Genomic DNA, 25,321 nt, shown 5'->3' on the forward strand with positions numbered 1-25,321 from the left:
TTTGAGGCAATATTTTGAGGCTAAAGCTAGAGACYGTTTAGTRAATARTAACTAGTTATAAATTGAGACTTTACCTCAAAACGTTTCAAATAGAGACTGGTTACAGAATCCCGCTATTAGACTCATAACCCAGATCTCTWTGCTTTTATTATATATTGCCTGTATAAAAAAGACAACACCAAAATACATAATGCGTATATTAATAATTAATTTTTTTTTTTTTCGATTTGTAAAATTGACTGTTTGTATATAATACATAATATTTACACTTTGAAATGAAAGCGTGTATTTTATTTTCCCCCTTGGGAAGCGTTCCGATGTTATTCAGTCGTATCGATAATGCATAATTTCATTAGCACAGGGTGATCATAGTTACGGGAAAAATGGCTAGAAAAAACTTTATTCTTACTACCATGCAACAACTCTTACTAAGTCACGGTGCTAGGCTTTTGAGGTGTTTTCTTAAGTTATCAAATTATAATCCAAATTTCCTCCAATTTGCATGTACAAATTTACGATTAGTTCCGTTATTACTAAATTATTTCGAATGCTAAAGAATACTTCTTGCAACCCTGTTATCGGCTATATTCTCATTTCTCTTTCGTTTGGTCTGGCATTTTCGAAGTTAATCTTCGAAGTCCATTGCGAAACTTCCATTTACCTGATTTGTGAAATTGTCAGCAGAACATCAAAGATTCGGTAATTACGTGCGAAAACTTCATAATTTAATTGCATTTAAACAACAGAAAATGTTAATTTATTGGACTATCGACATTCGACTTACGTGCAGTGCAAGTTTAAACTAACATTTTGGGTGCATTTTTGGTCTTCTAATTACAGACGACAACCAAGGCTTCGCGTGCGTGACACGACGTGGAATTTTTTAGTTCCTTTTAATTTTTTGGAAATTATTTTCGCCAGTGAGGGCAGAATTCATGTAAAAAGTACCTGATACTGAGCACACAAGCGGGTTTTGTGGCCAATTTTGGCCGGAGGGATAACAGCAAACGCCGCGTGTACTGAGTATACGGATTTTTTGGAATAGTAGGCGGCGACGGGGAACCGTGTAGATAAGTGATTTAGATATTGGCAATCGTAGTATACGCGCAGATAGAGAAACTACGCAAGAGAAGAAATCAAAAGCAGACGTGAAAGTGACGAAGCATTAGAAGTACAAGAGAGGTCCAGGCTAAGTTAGTAAAAGAAAACTTGAAACTACAGAAGAAAAAGCGTCTAGTGCCGTTTTGTATTTGTAATTCTGACAAGCCAAGCAACAAGGCAGTGTTAGCCTATTGTAACGCTAAAAACGTGGTTTTGGTATTTGAATACTTGGATATGTCGGCAAATCCACAACCGCCCATATCACAAATTTGGCAAGGAGGTTTTGGCAGTGGTTTAAGTGCTTTAATGACAAATGGTACTGAACAACAACACCAAACCCAGCAAAGTACCCAGCAAAATAGTAATAATTTTCATAACTCTACAATGAATAGAAACAATAACAACATTGCACAAGTCAGTGAAGCTTCAGAAGGAACAAATAATTACGTTAATTTTACCCAGTTCATCATGCAGCACAATTTTTTGGGTAACAACAATGGTTTTGGACTTTCTGGAGATGGGGGTAGTGGCGAAAGTGTAAACCAAGCTAACGGCAATGAAAATGGTGCAGTTGGTGGTGCAACAAATACAGTCGCCACACAAGTTAACGGAGGCGGTGGCGTTCACGGTCAAATTGGGGCCACTAATGATTATTTTAATTTCGTCGATGCAATGAATCATAAAGCGAGTAATGATTCTGGTGGTGATAAGCAAATTCCGGAGCACATGCCACAGCAAGCAAATGTAAGTAAAAACATACATATGTGTGTACTGTATATAGCAAAGTTGTTCGGCAAATGAATGCGAGCGAATACAAATAGCAAACATACTATATTCTTAAGACAAATAAGAGTGATAAATACTCTTACAAAGAATAAAGTTATTTTTTTTTTTGTATTTTGTGTTTATAAATAAGATATTCCAAAATTTAAAACATACAAAATTCTCAAAATCGGTATGAATCATCTTTATTTGCTTCAAAACTAAGCGAATTGATAAAATACAATGTCACTTGTCAATTTTAATTTTGAACTGCTTTGTAATTAATTTTGTTATATTTTTCTTTCGCCGGCCGTGGTTTTAATCTAACTTTGTTTTCTTCAGCTTTATTCCAACAGCCTGTTTTCCCCATTCAACAATTTTAGTAGCTTATATTCAAGTAGCGGTCAAAACGCCAGCGGCGGTTACAACACATACAATGACACAAATACAAGTGTTGGTTATTTTGACAATGTTTACACACCCTTTGGCAATAGCGGCGGCTATTATATGAATCCTTTTGCCACTGGTTTCGATTTTAGTGCTTCGAACTTGCAAGCTTCAGCACCTGAATTTGTGCCACGATTCAATAATCTCAGTTTGAATGAAGAAAATCGAGAGCATAACAAGCAAAACGATTATGAAACAGCAAGTAACGTCACTAGGGTTGATCAAAATAAWTTTCAAAYCGGCGAGCAGAAAGTACAAGGCATAACAAATAATGATAATAATCTTTTGAATGGTGTTAACAACGGCGCAATTTCCACTGTACCGGGTGATCGTAGTGGTGTTGACAACAACGTTTCACTAACTGCAACAAASAACAATACMGCAACGAACGGAGTAAACGTTGACACCGCAGCAGCCATTACTTCAAAGGCAGCACAACGACAAGATAATGTTAGCACAAAAAGTGATATTGGTCAAGGAATTTATGGCACTAAGAGCCAAAATAATGGTGGCCACGTAACAGTTCATCCCAACATGTTTAATCCTAATGTGACTGGTACAATATCCTCAAGCGGTGGAGGCGCAGTATCGCGTTATACCGGGACAACAAATAAACAACAATCATCGGGCGGCAGTATCTCGAGAGGTTCGTCATCAAATGGTTTTTCCCGTAATCGTAATGACTATTCCGGTTCACCACACAACCATGAACGTAATGGTAATGGCAGCGGTGGTATTGGTGGCAATAAGCACAACAATGACATCATAGATAAGTCGGAGAAACCTTCAGCTCGCGCTGAGCGTGAGCGTGAACGCGATCGAGATGCTCGTCGTTATCARAACGGGCGTCGCTCTGTTGACTACCATCGCAGCAATAAGCGTCGCGATGATTGGAATCGCAATCGCGATCGTATAAATGGTTTTCGTGTAGAAGAGAAATACTCAACAGATAATGGCAAAGATAGCCCATTACCTTCACCAGAAAAGGTAAACATTTGTTAATTAGCTACTAACACAATTTTTCTCTTTTGCTTACAAAACGGAAAAAAGAATTATCATAAAATCAAGAAGAAACTTTAACTWYGCTTTCACCGAAGCTAGAATTACTTTCACAAATAAAAACGTTTTTCTACAGGAATCGAATTTAATCGATAAGTTTGTCAGCTATATGGCTGATCTGAACAATAATTTCGGATATTGTAACGTTRTGTTCGTGAGTGATTTATTCCAAATTATGTGAACATATAGTGTCAATAAAAAGTTTTGGTTTCATTTTGATTGTTTGTATAGCAGCTATACGCTATAGWTGACCGATATCGRTGGTTCCGACAAATGAGCAGATATTTGGGGATAAAAGTATGTGTGCACACTTTCAGAACGATATCTCAAAAACTCGTCACTCTGATAATTTAGATAAACGTTTTATAGGGTCGTAGCAAACTATATACCCTATCCAGAGTATAAATATATTTGACATTTATTTAGTATTTCTTATCTTTGTCTTTTGGCTAAATATTCTCAATTTTTCAGAAGTCTTCACCGAAGAAAGTGTATCCGGAGAATGAGAAACTATCGCAGCGTGAAAAACTCATACGCGATATTGAGACGAGACGTTTGGAGTGTTTGGTTTGCGTTGAACCCATCAAAGCTCATCATGGCGTCTGGTCGTGTAATAATTGCTATCACATACTTCATTTGCAGTGTATCATTAAGTGGGCTTCATCATCGAAATCGGAGGATGGCTGGCGTTGCCCTGCATGTCAGAATGTAGTCAAGGATGTGCCACGTGACTATTACTGTTTCTGTGGTAAGGTGAAAAATCCACCATATACGCGTCATGACATCGCTCATACATGTGGAGACACCTGTGGACGCATTGAAGGTTGTACGCACGCCTGTACCCTTCTCTGTCATCCMGGGCCATGTCCTCCGTGTCAGGCTACAGTGAAACGTGAATGTGGCTGCGGCAAGACAACCAAAACAATGCAGTGCTGTCTCAAAGAACCAATTGAATGCGAATCCATTTGTGGTAAGCAAYTGAACTGTGAAGTGCACAAATGCCCGGCTAAGTGTCACGATGGCAAGTGCGCTCCATGCGCTGAGAAGGTGGATCAACAGTGCCACTGCACCAAACAGGAGCGTCAAGTTGCKTGCACACGCGACTCCCATGAYAAGCACAACTACTCTTGCGGCAAACAATGTGGCAAGGATTTAGTCTGTGGTAATCACAAGTGCAAAGATTGCTGTCATCCCGGCGAGTGTCGCACATGCAAGCTTAGTCCCGAAGTGGTCACCTCGTGTCCTTGCGGTAAAATGCCCATAGTCACCGGCCAGAGAATGTCCTGTTTGGACGCAATACCAGTATGTGAGGGCGTATGCGGCAAGACTTTACGCTGCGGCAAGCCAGCACATCCTCATCATTGCACGAGCAAATGTCATCTGGGTAATTGTCCACCATGCAACAAGCAGACCGCCGTCAAATGCCGCTGCGGTCACATGGATCAGCTAATCAAGTGCCGTCAACTATCGACACGCGCCGACGATGCACGTTGCAAGAAGCGCTGCGTAAAGAAACGCTCTTGTGGTAAACACAAATGCAACCAGGAATGCTGTATCGACATCGATCACATCTGCCCAATGCCTTGCAACTATACGCTGTCGTGCGGTAAACACAAATGCGATCAACCCTGCCACCGCGGCAACTGTCCGCCTTGTTATCGTAGCTCCTTCGAGGAGCTGTACTGTGAATGTGGTGCCGAAGTCATCTATCCGCCAGTGCCTTGCGGCACCAAGAAGCCAGCCTGCAAGCGCCCTTGCTCACGCACGCATCCTTGTCARCATCCACCACAGCACAACTGTCACTCAGCTGCCAATTGCCCACCGTGCATGATGTTCACCACAAAATGGTGCTTTGGCCAGCATGAGCAACGCAAGACCATTCCGTGCTCGCAAGAGAGTTTCAGTTGTGGCTTGGCATGTGGCAAGGCATTGCCATGTGGTCGCCACAAGTGCATCAAAACATGCCACGAGGGTGCATGCCAGGCTGCCGGYGAGGTGTGTAAACAACATTGTACCAAGTCGCGTACCACTTGTGGCCACAAATGCATGTCGCCATGCCACGACGGTGATTGCCCGGATACACCATGCAAGGAAATGGTAAGTDTGATTATTAAADCAATAAAGCACATTTCTATAACTYTCTTTGTCTTTCGTGTAGGTTGAAGTCCAATGTGAATGYGGCAACCGTAAGCAGATGCGTTTATGCCACGATTTGGCACGTGAATTTAGTCGCATTGCCACCGCCCAACTGGCCTCGTCAATGGCCGAAATGCAGCGCGGCAATTACATGGAACTGAGCGAAATACTCGCTCCAGTTAAAATCAATAAGACAAATAAAACGTAAGTAAATGAAAGTTCAATTAGGGTCATGTGTATTATTGAGGACATTGATTTATGTATAAATRGTTAAGATTAACTGAAAGGGTAAGAAAAGAGGATGTACTGCACGACTTTTTGAAAACTTTATGAAAACATGCTGACAATGGACAACAGACATATCTGTTGTTATTGGGTCGGATGTCAATCAAATTATTTGACAACGATCCTTGCATTCGCAATGTCAAATTTCTAAATTCAGCAAAATATACAAGTTGTTTCACGGYCCGGTATTTTTTCCCTACTGCTGCTTACTTTTTCTACTTAGAAACTCTGAACTGAGCGGTAAAAATGATTTCTTATCTGCACACAATAATGTTAGGTGTTAACATTAAAGTAAAATGTGTGTGAAATATAAATTTTTTAATCTCAAATCGGAAAGCAAATTTAATATACAAGTTTTGAATAAAAATTTCACAAGCCTGSTTACAATGCACCAATATTTGTATTACAATATCTTTTTTATGTTTTTCTTTTATTTTCTATATTTTCAAACACAGACTGGATTGCAATGAAGAGTGCCGTTTGCTCGAACGCAATCGTCGCCTAGCTATTGGCCTGCAAATCCGCAACCCCGATGTGCCGCAGAAATTACAAACCAAATATTCTGATTTCATACGAAATTGTGCTAAACGTGACCCCACTTTGGTCAAGTCCATACATGATGCTCTAACCACGTTGGTGAAGCTCGCCAAGGAAAGCAAGCAGAAATCACGTAGTCATTCGTTCCCGACAATGAATCGAGAAAAGCGGCAGCTGGTGCATGAAATGTGCGAAATGTTCGGTGTCGAATCGGTTGCCTACGACGCAGAACCCAATCGCAACGTAGTAGCTACTGCTTACAAAGACAGGGTGAGTGTGATGATTAATATTTATTATTTTTTATGCTTGAAGTCAACTAAAATTTACACAATTTTTTTTCACCTATTCAGTCCTGGTTGCCGGCCACCAGCATTATGGAAGTTATGCAGCGCGAATCCGGTCAGCGTCGTGTGCCGGTACCGAGCAACAATGCCTGGGGCATTAAGAGATAGAATTTTTTCCTATTAACAAATGTGTAGTGAATGCGTATGCAACAAGTGTAACGTTGAATAAATCGTTTGAATGTATGCTGAAATACACTAAACAAATACAAAATATTAAAAATAAAAAATAAAGATACAACATACAGAGAAAAAAATTAGACATTTATCAAAAAAAAAAAAAAGGAACATTGAAAACGTAAATATTCTATTCTAAAATTACAACATAACAATTTAAACATAAACAAAAAAGGCTGCACTAAACATACAAAATGCAAAATACCACTTTAAATTGTTTATGCATCAAAGTTTAAAATCAATGAAAAAAAAAAAACAAGAAATAATTCACAATTAAATGTATGTCTATCTAATTTGCTCRTTATATATTTCCAAAAGAAAAGAAAGAAAATATATTTTGAACTACTATCGTACCCTTAATTTTTTGCGTTACTATCTGGCAATTATCTCAATTATAATTTTGCTTCTAGAAACTTGCACATGGATATCTTCTTATAATTTTCTCTTTATTTACATTAAAATCATTAATAACATTAATTTTATTTTGAGTATAATCACTACTTTTATTTACGAGACAATACTACATTACAAAATACATACATATACATCAAATACATAAAATACGGTGGAAGTTGAATGTGAGTTAATAATAAAAAATTCTTCAGCGAAATACTTGTGAAAGATTTGTACACAAAACAAAACAAAAAGAAMTAAATATGAGTAAATTGTGAATGAATCGGCCGTATGAATCCATAATATATTCCTGAATGTAATGAGAAATCAAATTGAATAAAGTTGTTTATTAATATGTATGAATTGCGAACATAATAAAGGAAATGCGTTTTATTTTTGCATTCTCCATATCGTGGAGTTAAATTTGCAGCTTTTGGACAAGAGGGTCAGAAAGATTTGGCGTTTTGTCAGAGTTGTATCAAATTACAATTGAATTAACGTATACTAGAATATTACTGAATACTAGATTCAAAAATTTCCAAATCTCAATTTCAAACCTCACAAATACAAAATATTTCTTACCGTTGGTGTGGACAATAATCCATAACATACATATGTATAGCTTATAAGATCTTCGTTCTGAGTGTTACGATATCCCTGTTCAGAGTAGGGCCGTAGAGCGAAAAYCGGGGGCGGGTATGATTGAAGTGAATTATTGGTAAAAACAATCTACAAAAGTTTATTGGCTGAGCACGGAKCCACCTGACAACTTCTTCACTAGTTTCGGTGCTAGTAGAGAGTAAACAAGCTCTCACGGTCTTTCAAATTCCAAGTCTTTTAAGGATGACTAGTTGCATATTGGGAGCTTTCATCTCTACTTAATGCTTGTTCAAATTTTTTCATGCTTGAACATTTATATTATCCATCAACTGGTGGGATCTGCACATTGTACGTCGCCTCAAAAAGTAAATTTTTATAAGTGAGATTGTCGATAAAAGAGATAAACGATAATATCGTCTGCCAAGGTTCTTCCGTTATATAGAAAATTTTTCTTTTGATGKTAGAAAACAGTTTTTTCAAATTCTCTTCCGCACATGACAGCACTATATTCGGATCATCTTGTTGTTGTTGGTGTTGTAACGGCAGAAATTCTGCCGAGTTGACAGTCCTTGGCCAGATAAAAATCCGGGTCCGTTCCGGTTTTCGTAGAATCGACTGTCGTGGGAACGACATCTCTACATACTTTATCGTCTCCATTTTACATTCAATCCGATTACCACCGAAACCAGATACACTTGGAATCGAACCCAGCTCGYTTTTGCCACTACAGGTACATACTTTCTATCATGTGGATCAACTCTATTTATTTTTCTTTCATTGCTGAATAAAATACAAAACCGCTGAGGGTCTTYCATACCAGTCGAAGGTGCCCCCACCTAATCGAGATGCAACTTTTTTTCCTTATGTAGTGGAACAGAAATTTTTCGATCGATGATTATTTGTTGACAACCTAACGTCCTATCAACACGGTCTATTGCAACTCGGTTTTCGAAGGGTTTGTGTCCCCTTTGACATTTTATAATCGTTTTCAATAAAGGAAATTGCAWTAAGGAATATTAAATTTGCTTTGTTTATTAATTTGGATACAATTTTTAAAACCGAGTTGTTCTTAAGTAAATTTCTCACTAAAATATCAATGCTATATGTATCAATATTTCAGAGATAATGAAAGAGCATGCAAGAGCAAAAATGACCGTTATGACACTGTACTCTTTAAAAGATACGCAACTACACGCATACTTATGTATATGATTTATGGTCGGAACAGACAATATCGGACTACTATAGCATATATGTACATAGCACTTTACAAACTGACCGAACAAAATTTGGTTCTTGAATTTTAATAATAATAATTGTTTTTAATAATTTCAATTCATCCTAATGTAGTAAACGAGACAATAACTTGGCTGGAGAATTGGCATATGGATATGCCTGCATTTATGTACATATAAATGTGAATTCTTAAAACATTTCTCATATTTGTCTGATTATTTTTCATACTTCGAGGAAAATTAAATTCATTTCTTAAATAACACTAAAAATAAATTTAATTAAACCAGTTATAATTAAATTAGCAACTCATTTATAAAATAGCCTATTTGTATACAATAAACATAGCGCCCAACGTGTTAATTTGTGTATCTTGTAGATACTTTTCCACAAGTCTACGAACACCCAACTGCGACAACACGACACAGCACACACGCTAAATGCCAATGTAATTCCAGCGAGCAACACTAGCTATTTCACTTACACCACCGACATCGTTACGAGGAAAATACATAAATATCTCATGCTGGAGCTGTTGCCGCTTTCCAGGAAGAAGAGTGTATCCACAAGTGTGCAAATTATTGTTGATTAAAAACGTACACGGGCAGTGGGAACCGAAGTGCATCGCTGTCGTTCTGAACKGGCGCTGATCTGAGCAGAGGCAAGAAAATCTCAGTTGTTTCGGAAAATTGAAAGCGTTCGCTAGTGTTTAGAGCGCAAAGTGTGCGGTTTTGTGCGAAAGAAAGGTTTTGCCGAATTTTAACGGGGACGTAGACGAAGACGACGTCGTCGGTGGTAAACAGTGAACGCCATTGCATGTGTGAAGCGGCGTCGGTGCAATATAAGCAATAGTAACAATAAGAATAAATTAAAAGAAGTATACATGTATGTACATGTGCATTAGTGAGGAGCAAGAGCTGTAGCGGACATACACAATTCGATAAACGCATGCATATACGTACATATGTCTGTATGCTTGTGTCTCTCGTTGGTCGCGACGGTTTGTGTGCGTGCGTCCAAACATTTTTTTCGTGTTGATTTTTATTAGGATTCATTTCGTCGAATTTCTGCATGAGATTTCTCTTTAAAGCAATTGATTAAATGTGATTTGTCGCCAGACAAAAGTTTTGAAAATAAAGTACCTGGCTAGAACGTATGCGAATTTTGTGTTTTGGATACAACAGCTTTACCAATCACATGCAATAGTTGGCACCAGCTGGAGCTGCATTTTTTGTGTATAATTAAATGGATGTGCCAAGCAGGATTCTGGGGAAAAACATATGTATATTTTCTTAATAGAAAGTTRTGACAAGTATCCAAAACTTGAATTTGTGTTGAAAATGCAGCAAATGATTGTGAAATCGTACGCAACTTGAAGCAGCCGGAGTGCCGAAAATTGTATTAAAAAAGAGTAAATGATAATTAAGTGTATTACAGTGAATAAGAATTCTTCCAAATTAATAATGCTGAGATAAAATATTTCAAGCAGAATCAAAAGAAATAAAGGAACGAAAAGCCTCACAAATATCCTGATTAGATTTTGGTAATAAACAACACGAAGAATACCTAATTGTGCAAACTGTCGAGAAGTGAGTGTAAAAACATTTTCTCAGCTTATACCAATTTGTTTTCATCTTAGTTTTACTCTTTCCATTATTCAGCTGGTTGGGGGCCTTCAAACATAACGCTGAGACATGCGCATAGATAGGCAATTGCCATAAAAGTAAATAAAAATAAAAAAACTACATTCAAGTGCCGCGGCATTAACAATAATTAGCACAACAATGTTTGAAGAAATTTCTTAAATGAGAAACATCTTCACAGCGATCTGCACATACATATTCAAAGTTATAACATTTTAAATAATCTCTTATATGTAATTAAATGTAAACTTTTATTGACTTCCTTTGCTAATTCCCCGAAAATCTGTGTTTATTTCTTGTTCCTGTGGTATATGTATATGTTTTAAATCAGGCAAAAACATGGTTACATGCGTTTGCATGTATGTTGTACATTCGTGTGCTTCTGTTGTATATTCGTCGTATCGACTTCGTCCGCAGTCAACAGTCGTTCGGTGCTGCATTGTTRTGTTCTGCAACTTCGCCATTGCGATAACAGAGTCTGTTAACGCTGCAGCAATGCACATTTGCACTGYAATCTGCTCTGACAGCAGCGCTTTCAGTTGTGACTTTGACGTTGGCGTCGCAGAAGTTACTGTTATTTAATAGAGAACGCATTAAGCGTATACGTTTTATTATAATATGACATTATAATATATTTATAAAAAAATGTGTAGTTAAATCCAACTTCGTACAACATTTTATTCTGATCAAACATTGTTACATTTGTTTGTTGYAGCGCTGCTTGGCTGTTGCTGGAACTCCGTTTGTATTTGATAAATATTAGCTCTCACTGACGACAGATGTGAACTCATATTTGCGCTATCAGCTAATGTGCGCTCTTTCTCTCTCACAGTATTCCCTCCTTTAYGCCTCTCTTGCTTTTTTTGGTACCATGGATATTTTATCTGCGAATGAAAAAGACAGCTCCTCAATTTTATATTTATTGGTGTTGTTTTGTTGTGAATTAGATTGGAAAATGGAAAATAAAATGTTTGTTATTTGTTATGAATACTCATTACAATTTATTCGCTTTTATTTGGCAACCCTTCGCCAGTAAGTTGATTAGCCTCACCACTGACAGCAGTAGCAATGAATGGGGGTTCTCGTTGATTAAGCCAGATGTTTTGTTGTTGAACGTTGATGCAGTAGCATTCAAGATAAGCAAATATTAGAATGTGTRGTATTAATATAAAAAATGTTTATATAGTAGGTATGTAGTCATTTGAAGTTTTCACAKCTAGATTTCRTATTTATAAATAGGAAGTRATGTTGGATATGTAYRTATGTRCATATGTATGTATGTATTTTTGAACATTTCTGATACATATGCGATGCATACATATGTAATGTATTTATGTATCCYTAGCAGCAAAGATGATTGTACATAATCATGTAAATACTCCTTATGAGAACTAATTGGAAACACCGACAAAGAATTGGTTAATATAAAATATATGGTAAACACATATACAGTAATCGCGAATTAGTGCTTCGCAATAGGTCCAAAAGAGACCATATAAAGAGATGCTTCCATATTTGGATATTCTGCATTGGTTTTTTTTTTTATAAAAAATGGATGCTCTATTTGACTAAAATCTAGGTCTAACACTCTTTCTTTGAACACCTTTGTCAAGATTTTCCAAGGTTCGGACTTTTGTTTCTAAGAACAAAGTATTTTACTTACATTTATTTAACATTTTAGCGATATTCCTTTTTACTTTTAAACAGATACTGCCAAAATATGTACTTGGGGTTGGGGTTGAGGATACRCACATATGTATGYATGTATGTAAGTATGTATATAAGGGCGATGAAAAAATACTGAATAACGGAAAACCTAAATAAATTGGTAATTTCCCTCTAAATTTTTTGCACAAGTAAAATARTAACTCATTGACGATACTGACAAACAATATGATCAGAATATGATTTATTTGTACGGGAATAAAAGAAGTCGTTCATCACGACTTTTTGGTGCTTTATTCATCAAGTCGATGATTATGTGATTAAAAAAGCGATTGGWTCCGTCAATGCTTCACATCTCTGTCTTCTGTGKGAGTTATGCAAAATTCTAAACAATTATAACATCAATTGTGTGTGGAAAAGTTTATCATATTTCTCTGGCTACATTTATTAATAAAAATATATTAATTTGAATGGGTGTAAGATATATTTATTCACAAAGTTGTGTTTACATATTAAATTTGATGGGAGCAGTAAAATAGTAGTAATGTGGTACATTTTTTTTTTTAAACTGAAGGATTTTTGGAAGTTCCTTCTATACGAGATATTAGTACTTGGTAGCATGGCCATGATTTTTAGTAACAGCAATACAACGCTTCTTCATAGAATCTACGAGACTCTGGCATCTTTTTAGTSGTATGTTCTGCCATGCTTGCTGCACTACGGTCCATAACTCATTGTTGTTTTTGGGTTTGTCATTCCATACGGCTTTCTTAACGTCTGCCCAAAGGTTTTCAATGGGATTGAGGTCAGGGGATTGAGCTGGCCAATCCATGACCTCAATTCCATTGACCCGAAACCACTCCTTTGCCACCCTACTGGTGTGCTTCGGGTCATTATTCTGCTGAAATATCTTTTTCAGCGGGATGTCCTCTTCAGCAAATGGTATCATAATATACTGCATTATATCCACGAATTTGTGTCGGTCCGTTATGSTAGTAATCTTGTGAATTGGGACTAGTTTTTGTGCTGAGTCTGGGGTCGTACTCTCTATTAGGGGAGCATCTTAGATACTGACGGGACCCTTTACCGCCGTATAGAATAACTTTTGACACGTCTGTCTAAAAGATGTTGCGCCATTTCTCAATCGGCAAATTATCAAAGGGGTCTTTTGGCAAATTTAAAACGACATGCTATATGATTTTTTTTAATAACGGTACTTATCGAGGACTGCGGACATATAAATTATGAACACCACAGGCCAGGTTCAGTTCATTCCGAATCTCCATAGCTGACATTCTACTACAACTATTGGTGTAAAATTCTCGGAAAGAATCCATATTGCATTATCGTTTTTYACATTTCTCTCGACCAATCTACACGATTTTTTTAGCGATTGACATACGAGGTGTGTTCAAAAAGTATCGCGTATTTTGTGTTTWTTCAAAAATTATTTATTTATTCATGAATATCTATCTTATCCCCTTCAAAGTAATCTCCATGAGATATTATACATTTGTGCCAACGGTTTTTCCAATCTTCGAAGCACTTCAAAAAATAATTTTTTTTTATCTTCTTCAGCTCCTCCTTCGATGCCGTCTTTATCTCGTCAAGAGAAGCGTAACGTCGTCCTTTCATGGGCCTCTTCAGTTTAGGGAACAAGAAAAATTCACAGGGGGCCAGATCTGGGGAATACGGCGGCTGCGGCATCATTAGTGTGTTGTTTTTGGCCCAAAAGTCGCAATTTTAAATATATGCTGGTCCCAGTAGTGAATATAGTGTTGTCCAAATCTCACGATAGGTCACATGACGAACTTGCAATATCACGCATTAGTTTCAGGAACAAAAACAAGTTTTGAACTACTTGTAAGAAATTCGTCTTATAGTATATATGTATATATTTTGACTCCTAAAGCCCCAATCAATATGAGAAACAACGGTTTAATAATAATACGAGTACTTGAAAAAAATTCAAATTTTCAGGTTCTTACACTTTATTCATTACCTGCTTTTGCCTATGCTTTCATAAACACTTTTTCCAACATTCAAACATTGTTGCTGTTGCTTTTGTTTTTATCTGCAAAAAAGATAACTATGACCATTGCTATGGATGTTTCCCTGCAACAATTCTTCTTTTGCGCTGCGCACTAATTCGCAACAACGAGTGAGTGATTTTTCTTATTGTACTTTACTCTCATTGTGTTGCTCAGAGCGCCATTTATCACAATATGCTACACCTTGGGAATAACACCAAAGCAAATTAGACTCCGTTTGTGACAAAGGATAACAGATAATAATGATGAAGAGCGTTGCACAGGGAACACACAAAGAATATGAATGTGTGCAGAGAGAGAAAGTGCTTAGCTATTGTTCGTATATAGTACATATTTTTCTTGATTAGCTAAGTTTCGAAGGACATGTGCGTCTGAGTTCAGAAGTGACAACTTTTGCTGTTCACAATAAGAATATTTCTTTTTTCGTGATGTGTACTCCGTTTATAAGACCCATTCGATTTAGGTAGCTCTCAGTAATTTTTCAAAATCTTATGAACTTCATCCCCACTTGACATTTTTTCTACATACAAAAAAACAAAAAAATGAAAATAAAATTAAAAAATTCAAACATATTGTAAACATATATTTGAAAATGGGTCCAATTGCAACCCTGGAAAGTATATGAAAATGAAAAAGAATATCAAACTATGTACCTAGCAGCGAACTGCTACAAACAAAAACGCCAAGCGTGTCACTTGAGCTACAAAATCTGTTGTAGGTCGACAAGAGAATCTTTGTTTAAAACCAGTCTAACGTCAAGTAACCACAGGAAAAGTCTCCCTGTACGAACTAGCTCTATATGAGGTTTGCTTTGGCGATTCCCAGAAAGTAGAGGTTTTAATATGCTCTCTTCTCTTTTTTGACAAGCGAGTTTTCTGAAAATATTTAATATTACGAGCACTTTACTATACATTGTTAATGTTTTTATATGTTTGAATTGTCCAAGTCTTTACTACATTTATTTGCTTTTCTTATTTTTTATGTTCTGAGTGTATTTGACTGTGTTTTTTTGCATATTCCACCCTATTTTTTTCCCTGGTCGCATATTGAAACAATTTTGTCCCTCTTCAGGCGTCAAATATTGTAACCAGCTTTTTAGTACACGAATAGTTTGTGGTAGACCTTTATGGACAGATATTACGGATTAGAGTTGCCACTTAATCAAAAAAAAAAAAAGCTGCGCTGAGTACTAAAAACTGTGTGACAAAACGTAAATTTAAACTTTTTTATAAACTTTTTTCAAAAATATTCCGAAACTTTTAAAATATAATTTGAAATTTCTATATTTAAAGCACATTTTCGATTTTTAAAAATGATAACTCAATCTTGATAGACACCTCAAGTTTTTTTGCGTTCTGCATTGCTATTCGTTGAAATTATACATTTAGGCTCGCCCTTTTATAATTTTCCAGTTGACAATCTCTTTTCAAAGAACAGCAGTAATGTACACTCATCTGACAAGCTCATCAACTTTGACACCCTTCTTCCATTACGTTTAGGTCCTGGTGAAACAGCTCTGCTTGTTCTTCTCTATAATCTAAATTATCCGTAAATTTATCCTAACTTCGCACTCACATCTAGAGTCTCAAAGATTGCCAGCATTTTTTACATGGAACAGTCATAACTTTGCTGTTTTGATTTTTATTAAAACTTTTCAGTGTGGAGACTGATAGTGGAGATCACTTGATATTTCTATGCGCAAAAAATTAATTGTATTGCTATCGAGTTGGTAATTGATCAAAAAAGGAGATATGCATTACATATCAATACTTTACAATATTAAATTCGCGCTCTGTAAAGAATATTCGGCCTACTGAACGTACGTTTCGCAACACCATCACACCATCACCCATCTTGAGGCCACGTCCAGCACGGAGTGAATAAAATATAACAGCCGTGCTGAGAGTGTACACGCAGACCAGAGTCGATTCGGCACCGTCGGACTGACGTATGGAACGACTTGGCGAGTTTTATGTTGAGATCTTAAATTGAAAGCTTATAAAATACAGCTTGTGCAAGCTCGTCGCTTCGCTATATGAGCTCTTCGAAAGTTCCAAGAATATCAGACGTTTTCGAGCCAAATTTGTTTGGGTATGTAAACAAGCAAAATTGCCGCATTTGGGACGAAGAGCAACGTGAAGAGATTTGAGAGCTGCCATTTCATCTAGAAAAAAAAACGGCTTGGTGTAGTTTGTTTGCCGGTGCAATAATCGGTCGATATTTCTTCAAAAATTGCGACCGTTATCTCGTCGTAATAACCGACTATTGATGCTTGAAATTGAAGCTCGTGATCTCGGCGACATCTGGCTTCTTTGGTTTGTGATAGACTTTTTCCTGTGTGGATCCCGCTTCACTTAGGCATTGGAGCAAAACGGCCAACATTTTAAAGAGATAATCTCGAAAAAGACCCATTTTTTAAATGATCTTCAGCATTACATTTCTAACGATTTTACGCCGAACCGATAATTTGCTAATAAAGCATTTTTATTTTAAATACCTGTCAAATTGCAGCCTCACACTTATTGTCCGTTGACATATAGTGCTCGTCCATGTTAGAAGCCCTTTAGTAGATCCGTCCTACCCTCTAACCGAACTGAAAAGAACTATTAATGTTGGGCGATGCTAATTAACAGTTTTAAATTCTGTTCGATGGAAAAGCCATTAACCGCATTTGGAAGAACCATTGATCACTGACGAGGGAAATTCTCACCCCGGGAAAAAACAGTATTTTCAAAAATTGACAGAACAAGACAAATCTATTTCCGTTTTTTGCTCATCAGTGGTCAGGTCGTGTAGTATATTCGGATTTCCATAATTTTGACTATAGTAATTATACGTAGCTTTGACGCTACTGCAGCCATATACACATTAATTTTACTAGATATACCCTTATGTCATAAAAGCGATCACTTACCTATGTAATGCATAAAAAAAGGAAAACACACTTGCTATTGTAGACATAATTTAATTAAAAAGTTACTCGCAATTAAATTTACTATAATAATAGTTCCGACTTTTTCACATTCTCATTTCAGGACGAAAACAATAGTACGTATACACAACAAAACGACGTAAACTACACAAACTGCTTGCAAATAACAACAACCACACTTCAAATGTTACGGTGAAGAGCGAGAATAAAAAGGATTTGCAAATAAAATATTAAAAATCGAATGCAAATTGTAAATTTCACCGAACAAAGAGAGCAAAACGCAGTAAAAAGCGGGGAAAGTCAGCGAAAGACTGCGCCAATCAGCGGTGAAAAATACGAAATGCGTCGGAAAAATATCTAAATAAAAGCAATTTTCAATGGAAAATACGTAAATGCGAAGTGGGAACCCCGTTAAAAGCACGCAAATCGCATTGCCTTGCAGTGAGTGAAGTCAAAGCGAAAAGTGTAAAAAATAATTGGCAGTGGATAAAAAAGTGTCAAATGTGAAGCCAAAATAAAAAGTGACGAGCAAAACGACGAGCGCATGCACAACGTGAAGTGCAAAGCGAGTGTATGACAGTGAAGGGTGTTACGCGGGGAGCGCAATAGTGGCTTGTGGCTGCGACGGTTGATCGGGTTGATACGTTGCGGAAAATCCTTTGTTTTCACTTTGGCTTTCCGGCCAAAGCTTGCAACAACACAGGCGCACAAAAATAAAATAAATTGAAATCATAAGCTCTCGGCAAATTTAAATACGGTAAAACCGATGTATGTCCTCCGCCTCATCCGCGCCATCTAAGCACGTAAACGCGCGTAAGAACGAAATCGAATACTCGTATGCCTTTTTTGGAAATACCCGCCGACTAGTTAAACAATAACAATAACAACTGGTAAACTGCGCCGCGAAACGTGCGGAAATTTTCGTTGCTGCACATTGCCAAACGAAAGGCATACCTAGCGAAAAACCCACTGTAACCGCGACCGAACGGCTGCCGGCAAACGCCACACTACAATCCCGATTTTCCACCGCACAGCARGCGCAACCGTTTAAGGYTCGCAGCCTAGTCGCCTGCCGCGTGTCGCTACGTTTGTGTGACTGCGGAATTTTCGGTGCGTCGTCGCCGCCGTGTTTGTTGTGGAAATTTGGCAATTTCACAGGCGCAACGGTGCGCACTTTAGCCTTGAAACCGCATAGCACACATTSGGGCGTTTGGCATTTCACATGCCTGTATGTATAAAGAACGCTTGAATCACATTGGATAGTGCAGTCGGTTTAGGGTCGCTTAACTGTTGGCGTTTACCAGCAAACAAGMGCATTAAAATTTACGTAACGGTTTGCTGTAATCAACGGCGTATCGAGGCTCTGCCATTCAATTGAATCTTTGGAGGCGAAGTACCTAAGTTTTACAGTGTGTCGCGGTGTTTCTGCTGTGCTCTCTAAAGCGTCGCGGTAAAACGTGTTGATGAACTGCAATTTAGTATTRACGCTCAAATACTTTTCTGTTGTTGCTGTTGTTAAACAATAATGTCATCAAAATGTGGATTAAACCTGATTTTCGTGTCGATCATTTTCATTATCATCGTAAATGGTAAGTTGGAATCGTATATGCACATGGATAGTATTTACATTTCAGCGTATTAAATATTTACTATTTTTATAGAACAATTCGTAGGCACTWTGTTTCCAATTAGATCCCAGTCTCGACGTTTACTTCTTCACTCTCGCTAAATTTATTTTCCAGAATACATTTTCCTTAGAGAGAGAGAAAGAGAAAAAAAGTTGCTGTGGGCCAGATCGGTAGAGTACGGTATAAGGACAAAAGCATTCCCAACCTCTAATAAAGAAATTTTTCCAAAGTTTTCCTTGATCCTCTTCTTCTTCTTTTAAATGAGATACAAACATCCCAAAACAAATAAGGCATAACTGCCTGCTAAGTTTTTTCTATTTTAGTTCCTTTCATGGCCTGCGGACTGCTCGGATGTGGAGTAATATTGAAACATTTAACTTATCGATGCAAAAATTCGGGYTTCTGTTGACAGAATTGTTCTAAATCCGCTCAGAATTATAAATTTGATATTGTATTCTGTTGATATTGAGCTCTAGCGGCACTTATTTGGCACAGAGATTTCCCATACTCAACTCATACTCCTCTTGATCTCAATGAACTTCATCTTACAGCCTTATATGGACTCTATATAAGGAACCGCATAACACTTACCAAGCCACTTTAGTGTTTCATTTAATAAACAAAGGGTTTCATTATTGCACAAAATTATTTGTATACTCTTACAACGAGTTGCTACACAGTGTTATTGTTTTGTTCGCCTGACTTTTGTACGTATCACCTAAAACTAAGCCAGATAAATATGTCATTAAATGTATATAAATGATCAACGGGACGAGAAAAGTTGAAATCCGGTTGCCTGTCTGTCTGTCCGCCCGTTCGTKAAATCKGWAACTTGAGTAAAAATTGATGTATCTCGATGAAACTTTTTATGAAGGTTCCTTAGTACAAAAAAATTATGTGTTCGTAGATGGGCGTAATCGAAACACTCCTAATCCCACAAATCGCCAGCAAMCGAACACATATAAAGTGCCATAACTAAGCATTCAATGAAGATATAAAGCTGTAATTTGGTACAGAGGATCACAGTAGTAAGGGGCACCTGTGGACAAAAATATTGGAAAAGTGTGCGGGGCCAAAGTCGCCCTCTAGCAAGTTTAATGTACATACATATCTCCTAAACTTTATCTAAAACAACCAAATTTGCTGAATACAAATMCTATAAGAACTTCTTCCGACCAAATCTACCAAAAATAGATGAAATCGGGGATTACCCGCTCACTTCCCATATAACGGTACTGTTAAAAACTACTTGAAGCGCGATAATTAAATAACTAAGTACGCCAGATACATTAAATTTTACTACCGAGTTGGTACAAAAGCGCTTTGTAAGAACCTCTGTGAAMCTTTTTGGTGAAAGCCTATGTCTCGGGATCCGTCTAACCGATTTTGACAAAATTAAGTACGTCGCATTTTTCTTACATTCTAATGTCACATTGTGAAAATCGACKAAATCGGATAACAACCACGCCTACTTCTCATATACGCAAAATTTTAAAATTCATTTGATTCGTTCAGTTTCCAGTACACAAATCAAAAAGACAAATTGTAATATAACGGGATACAACTTTGCGCGAATAATGTCTTTAGTGTGTGCTTTATGACGAAAAATTGTTTAAATTCAATAAAAACTGTTCAAGCCCTTAGGTAMCGAATATTTAGACTCCGGTACCTATAGTTGAGTTTTGATCGAAGATATCGGTCAATGTGTGATATATGTATACAACTAATATTAAGTGATAATACTTCCATATAATGGTATGTCTGTATGTCAAAATGGGTTGAATCTGATTAGCTCCCATATATTTAATATAAGGATTTTCAAACTTCCGGGAAACTTTGTACCGCATATATCGGCCCATTTTTCAGTTATCCAAAGAAAATTAAGAGAGYGTATTTTACACATAACAATGTATCTTTGTGCCTAACTTAGATACATTTGAGCGAAAACTTGGCCTAGCCCTATATAACTAATATCAAGATTTTCGAACCTCCGACTGACTTAACTCTATTTCATTGGTTTTAACCTTAAACTATTTTCCTGGCTTTGATTCTTGCAAGTTGCAAGAGTATAAAATGWTCGGCTGCACTCGAACTTAGCCTTTTCTTACTTGTTACCAATCTTTTTAAAATAACAAATCTTTTCGTCATTGAATATGCTATATCTCATCAACAAATAGTTCGACAGCTTTCAAATTTACATATATGATAGTGGCATTTTATATTTCGGAATTACAGAACAAAAATATTCTCTACATATAAATATACAAATTGTCGAATCGCTCCGATTGAGGAATCTTATACGCGAATAAAAAGAAGTCATTGGGTGTGAGGCCAGGACTATACGGGACATTTCTTTAGAAGTGCTTCATGTGCGAACAACTTTTGTTGGATTCGACTCATCTGGAAACACCCCTAGACTTCTGTTTACTTTACGGCTCATTCGTATATATAAATCCACGATTCGTCACCTGTTGAATTACCATTGACGTGTTTCGAAGCACCGCTATCGTATATATATTTTTTACATTTCTCTCGACTATTCGAAACGAGCCTTTTTATGAGCGATCGACAAATTGTGTGGAGTTCAAAGTTATTAGTCAAATCTCCATGCAATATTGAATGTATGCTGGCTCCATTGATGCTTAAACGTATGTCGGCTTTTTATGTCGATACATAGCAACCATTGTGTTGCAATCTGGCAACTCACAGCTTTATCGATSGTTAGATTTGACATTTTCGATGCTATAAATACTGAGATCGTTTTGACATACAAAAACAGGAATTAAACCGCAAACACTTTCGCGAGATTATTTTTCAAAAGGTCGTAGATCACTATGTACAAGGCGAATTTCGTGAAGCTCGTCCAAAATCAGTTGTTGATCCGGAAATGATTGGTGTTGTGCGCAAACTGATATTGCAAGATCATTATGTGACCTATCGTGAGATTAAGATAATTAACATATAAGCTCTAATATTAAAAGTTGTARTTATTTGTAAGAGTAATGGATGACTCATTATCATCATCTTTCTTACTGCTTTGTGGGACACAAGTTCCCCGACAGTCTGACTTATGTAACGGAAATGCTTCAAAGTGTTCACTCAAACCATTTTGCTTTTGTAGTTTGGTTAAACACATTCTCTTAAAATAAACTCAACTATTCTTAAGTGGTTATATGTACATATATTCATTACTAAGTTCGTATTTTTCYCGATAATAACATATTTTTATAATATATCATATAGTATGAAATACACAGCTCTTATCTAACAAATACCCAACAAGTTTATTTTTAAAGCAAGTCTATACTTCTATATGCCTATATTTATTTGCGTTTGCTTAAGAATTTCGCAACGTTTCTGCGGTCATTTGCAATTAGCTGTATATTTCATCAATTAACATTAAGCCTGTACTTACATATATGTAAAGGAAGCACAGCCTAAAACGTAGATTTAAAAAGAGGATGCAAAGATATATATAATATTTAACACAATAAAAGCACTATTAATAGCGATATTAGTTAAATCTAGTTTTATATTAGCAATGATGCTTTAGACTCCAAGCTATCGATTATTTTATATCGAAAATATTACCGATAATCATGTTCCTGAAGGTATTTTCACTTTGATATGAAATACTTACTTTACCCTTAATAATTTGTGCTGAAGCCAAATTTCTTCTGAATTTAATATGGGTGGACAAAACCAAGCCCGAAGATTAAAATTTAAGTGTGTTCTGCCCAATTCAAAAAAAGGGAGACTCAACAATCTGTGCCAATTACCGTGGGATAAGCCTCCTCAACATCGTATTTAAGGTTCTATCGAGCGTTTTGTGTGAAAGACTAATACACACCGTCAACAAACTAATTGTATCTTATCAGTGTAGCTTTAGATCTTAGAAAAGACCCGTGATAARACAATCTACACGCGCCACCTCTTCGTCGATTTAAAAGCTGCTTTTGAGAGCACGAAAATAAGCTGCTTTATRCCGCTATGTTTGAATTTGATATCCCCGCAAAACTAATATGGCTGTGTAAATTGACGTAGAGCACCACCAAAAGCTCCGTCTATCTTTCAAATCTTAGAGCTTTGAGTATAACTCGGACAATAAAAAATGTTATTAATTTTTGCTACGCATTATTCGAATAAACTTTTTTTACTTTTAAAACTTCCGCACACGCTCGTTACCAGAACATCCATTCTAATTTTTTTCATCAGTTGCTTGATGGATCCGACACTCTTTCCCCTCGCTAAAATACCATCTACTGATTTTGTATCACTAAAGCTGACTTATCACAGTTTTACAAATTTTTAAAATAATATTWCGCTCTGCTATCTCTGAAAACAAATAAAAGAAAACGAAAGACTTATCATCTAAAAATCACAAAATAAAGTAATAGCAAATAAATTGTATCCAGAATGCTAATGGAAAACCGGTTTCGAAGGCGTAACCGTCGCTTTGAGAACAACGTRCCGATTTTTTGTTCAGTTTTCTGTTGGCAAGCGTAGTATACCGAAACAATAACATGAATCATACGAAATGTGAATAACCGAAAATGAAAATAAAAAGCATATCTCCCCTCGAAGAGAAGGCTTACGAAAGATGGGAAAGAGCAAGAAACGTACTAACCGTAGAATGGACAAAAGAAACCACACACAGAAGACAGATGGATGACTTGGTCTCACATTCGTGCACACATACAGATATAGGCATAAATARCGTTTGTGTTGTGAACCCCCTTGAAGTGTGAATGTGAAAACAAAGGCATTTCGTTAAGGAAGGAAAAGCAAGAAGAATCTGTATTTTGTGGGTTAACTTGAGTGTGGTTTCTTTATCTCAAGAATAGTGTGAGATTACTTGCACTTGTATGTWTGTGAGCGTATGTATGTTTGTGTAGGCACATTGGCACAATTATTGGCAACACCACAAACAGGTTAAGAGCGCTCAGCTGTCTGTTGGCTGAAGGAGATGCGAAGTGSCGTTGGCGCAATTGCATGGAAGTAGCTTTATTGTCGTCTTTCCGATCAATAGACGGATTTTAAGCCATCCATACAACAGCAACGCCACTTTCTACACTTTGGGCACAAGTAGTGATAAAACGAAGAAAATGAAAAAAATAAAAATTAAAAATGTGCTTGTATAATATATATGTGTATGTCAAATTAAATGTGAGTCATTGATGGCGGAAATTTATAAAGCTTGCGTTTGCTTGCTTTAATTTCATGCGAAGATGTAATTTCATGATTACGGCAAGGAAAATGTTTAAAGCGAGATAACGTTGTATAGAATTTGTAATGAATTCCATTTAAAATTCTTTGTTTATACTTCTTTAAAAAATTAATGACTTCAAACCAAAAAAAAAAAAAAAAAAAAAAAAAAAAAAAAAAAAAAAAAAAAAAAAAAAAAAAAAAAAATACAAAACATTTCTGAGGTTCAGCAAAACTTCGTAAATGTTGCAAATTTTTATCTTATATTAATTATTTTATATTTTGTATATGATATTAAGCAAAGGTTGGGAAAGGAGCAGAATAAAACATTTTCTTTGATGTCGTTAATTTGAGAATAACAAGAAAAATTGTATTTGACTTTGGTCRGCAGTAAAATCTGTGAAATAACCTATGGTTCTTCACGTATTGCAGTTTAAGTCTTCCCTCTTCAAAACATGTTCGGGAAATTGTCTAACACAAAAAGAGTATTTAAATCTATACTTTTTTCGAAATAACTTGGGCATTCTCATACAATTCTCCTTCAAGTAAGGCTATGGAGGCATTTATGCTGTCAAATGTGGCATYCAAATCAGCAAAATAACAAAAAAAGTTTTAAAATTTATTCCGAATACGAAAAATGTGACCAGTTTGAAAACTATTTACTGTTTCATTTCGACTAGTTTTCTGATTCTGAAAATAATACTTTTATTGATTTTCTCATAAGTTCGCATGTTTATAATACAAGGGTTATCCGGAAAGTATTAGGACTGAGTCGATTTAAAGAAAACCTATTGAGCCAATCGTTATAATTCTTTAAAAACTTCCACAATAGGTTTATTCTGCCTCGGTGCAGCGCTGTCAGTCCGATTTCCAAGCATTGAAGGCGTCATGGAAAGCATTCTCCGAAATAGCCTGGTTGGATCCTCTCTGTCGTCTCAAAATGATCTAAAGACTTCCTCTTTGTCTTGGGATCATACTCAAAGATCTATGACGTTTCACCTTTGATTACGTTATTCAAAAATTGGGGGTCGCTTTTACACATCCGTCCGTCTGTCCGTCTGCCCGTCCGTCCGTGCAAGCTGTAACTTGAGTAAAAATTGAGATATCATGATGAAACTTGGTACTC

General features: G+C 36.6%; 2 protein-coding genes across 5 annotated transcripts in view; both read left to right on the plus strand.

The window, feature by feature from the left end:
* The first annotated feature begins 624 nt into the window (after nt 1–624).
* On the plus strand, nt 625–7,617 carry LOC108970531 (protein shuttle craft). Of its 2 annotated transcripts, XM_018935976.1 has the most exons (7): nt 625–699; nt 841–1,845; nt 2,206–3,297; nt 3,841–5,466; nt 5,528–5,709; nt 6,246–6,597; nt 6,678–6,779. In XM_018935976.1, the coding sequence occupies exons 2-7, from the start codon at nt 1,336–1,338 to the stop codon at nt 6,777–6,779; spliced, it is 3,864 nt and encodes a 1,287-aa protein (XP_018791521.1). In that variant the 5' UTR covers nt 625–699; nt 841–1,335. The 2 variants fall into 2 exon arrangements, with proteins under 2 accessions (XP_018791521.1, XP_018791522.1); XM_018935977.1 differs by lacking the exon at nt 625–699 and having other exon boundaries at nt 1,336–1,845; nt 6,678–7,617.
* A 2,074-nt stretch (nt 7,618–9,691) lies between these two features.
* LOC108970530 (disintegrin and metalloproteinase domain-containing protein 10) overlaps nt 9,692–25,321 on the plus strand; it is a 314,044-nt gene continuing 298,414 nt past the window's right edge. For all 3 annotated transcript variants that reach the window (XM_018935972.1, XM_018935974.1, XM_018935973.1), the window contains exons 1-2: nt 9,692–10,660; nt 17,466–18,951. In XM_018935972.1, the coding sequence (XP_018791517.1) occupies nt 18,888–18,951 (64 nt within the window). In that variant the 5' untranslated portion in view covers nt 9,692–10,660; nt 17,466–18,887. The remainder of the gene's footprint in view (nt 10,661–17,465; nt 18,952–25,321) is intronic.

Source organism: Bactrocera latifrons, unplaced genomic scaffold (genome assembly GCF_001853355.1).
Source record: "Bactrocera latifrons isolate USDA-ARS-PBARC rearing strain unplaced genomic scaffold, ASM185335v1 scaffold_30, whole genome shotgun sequence".
Classification (NCBI taxonomy): domain Eukaryota; kingdom Metazoa; phylum Arthropoda; class Insecta; order Diptera; family Tephritidae; genus Bactrocera; species Bactrocera latifrons.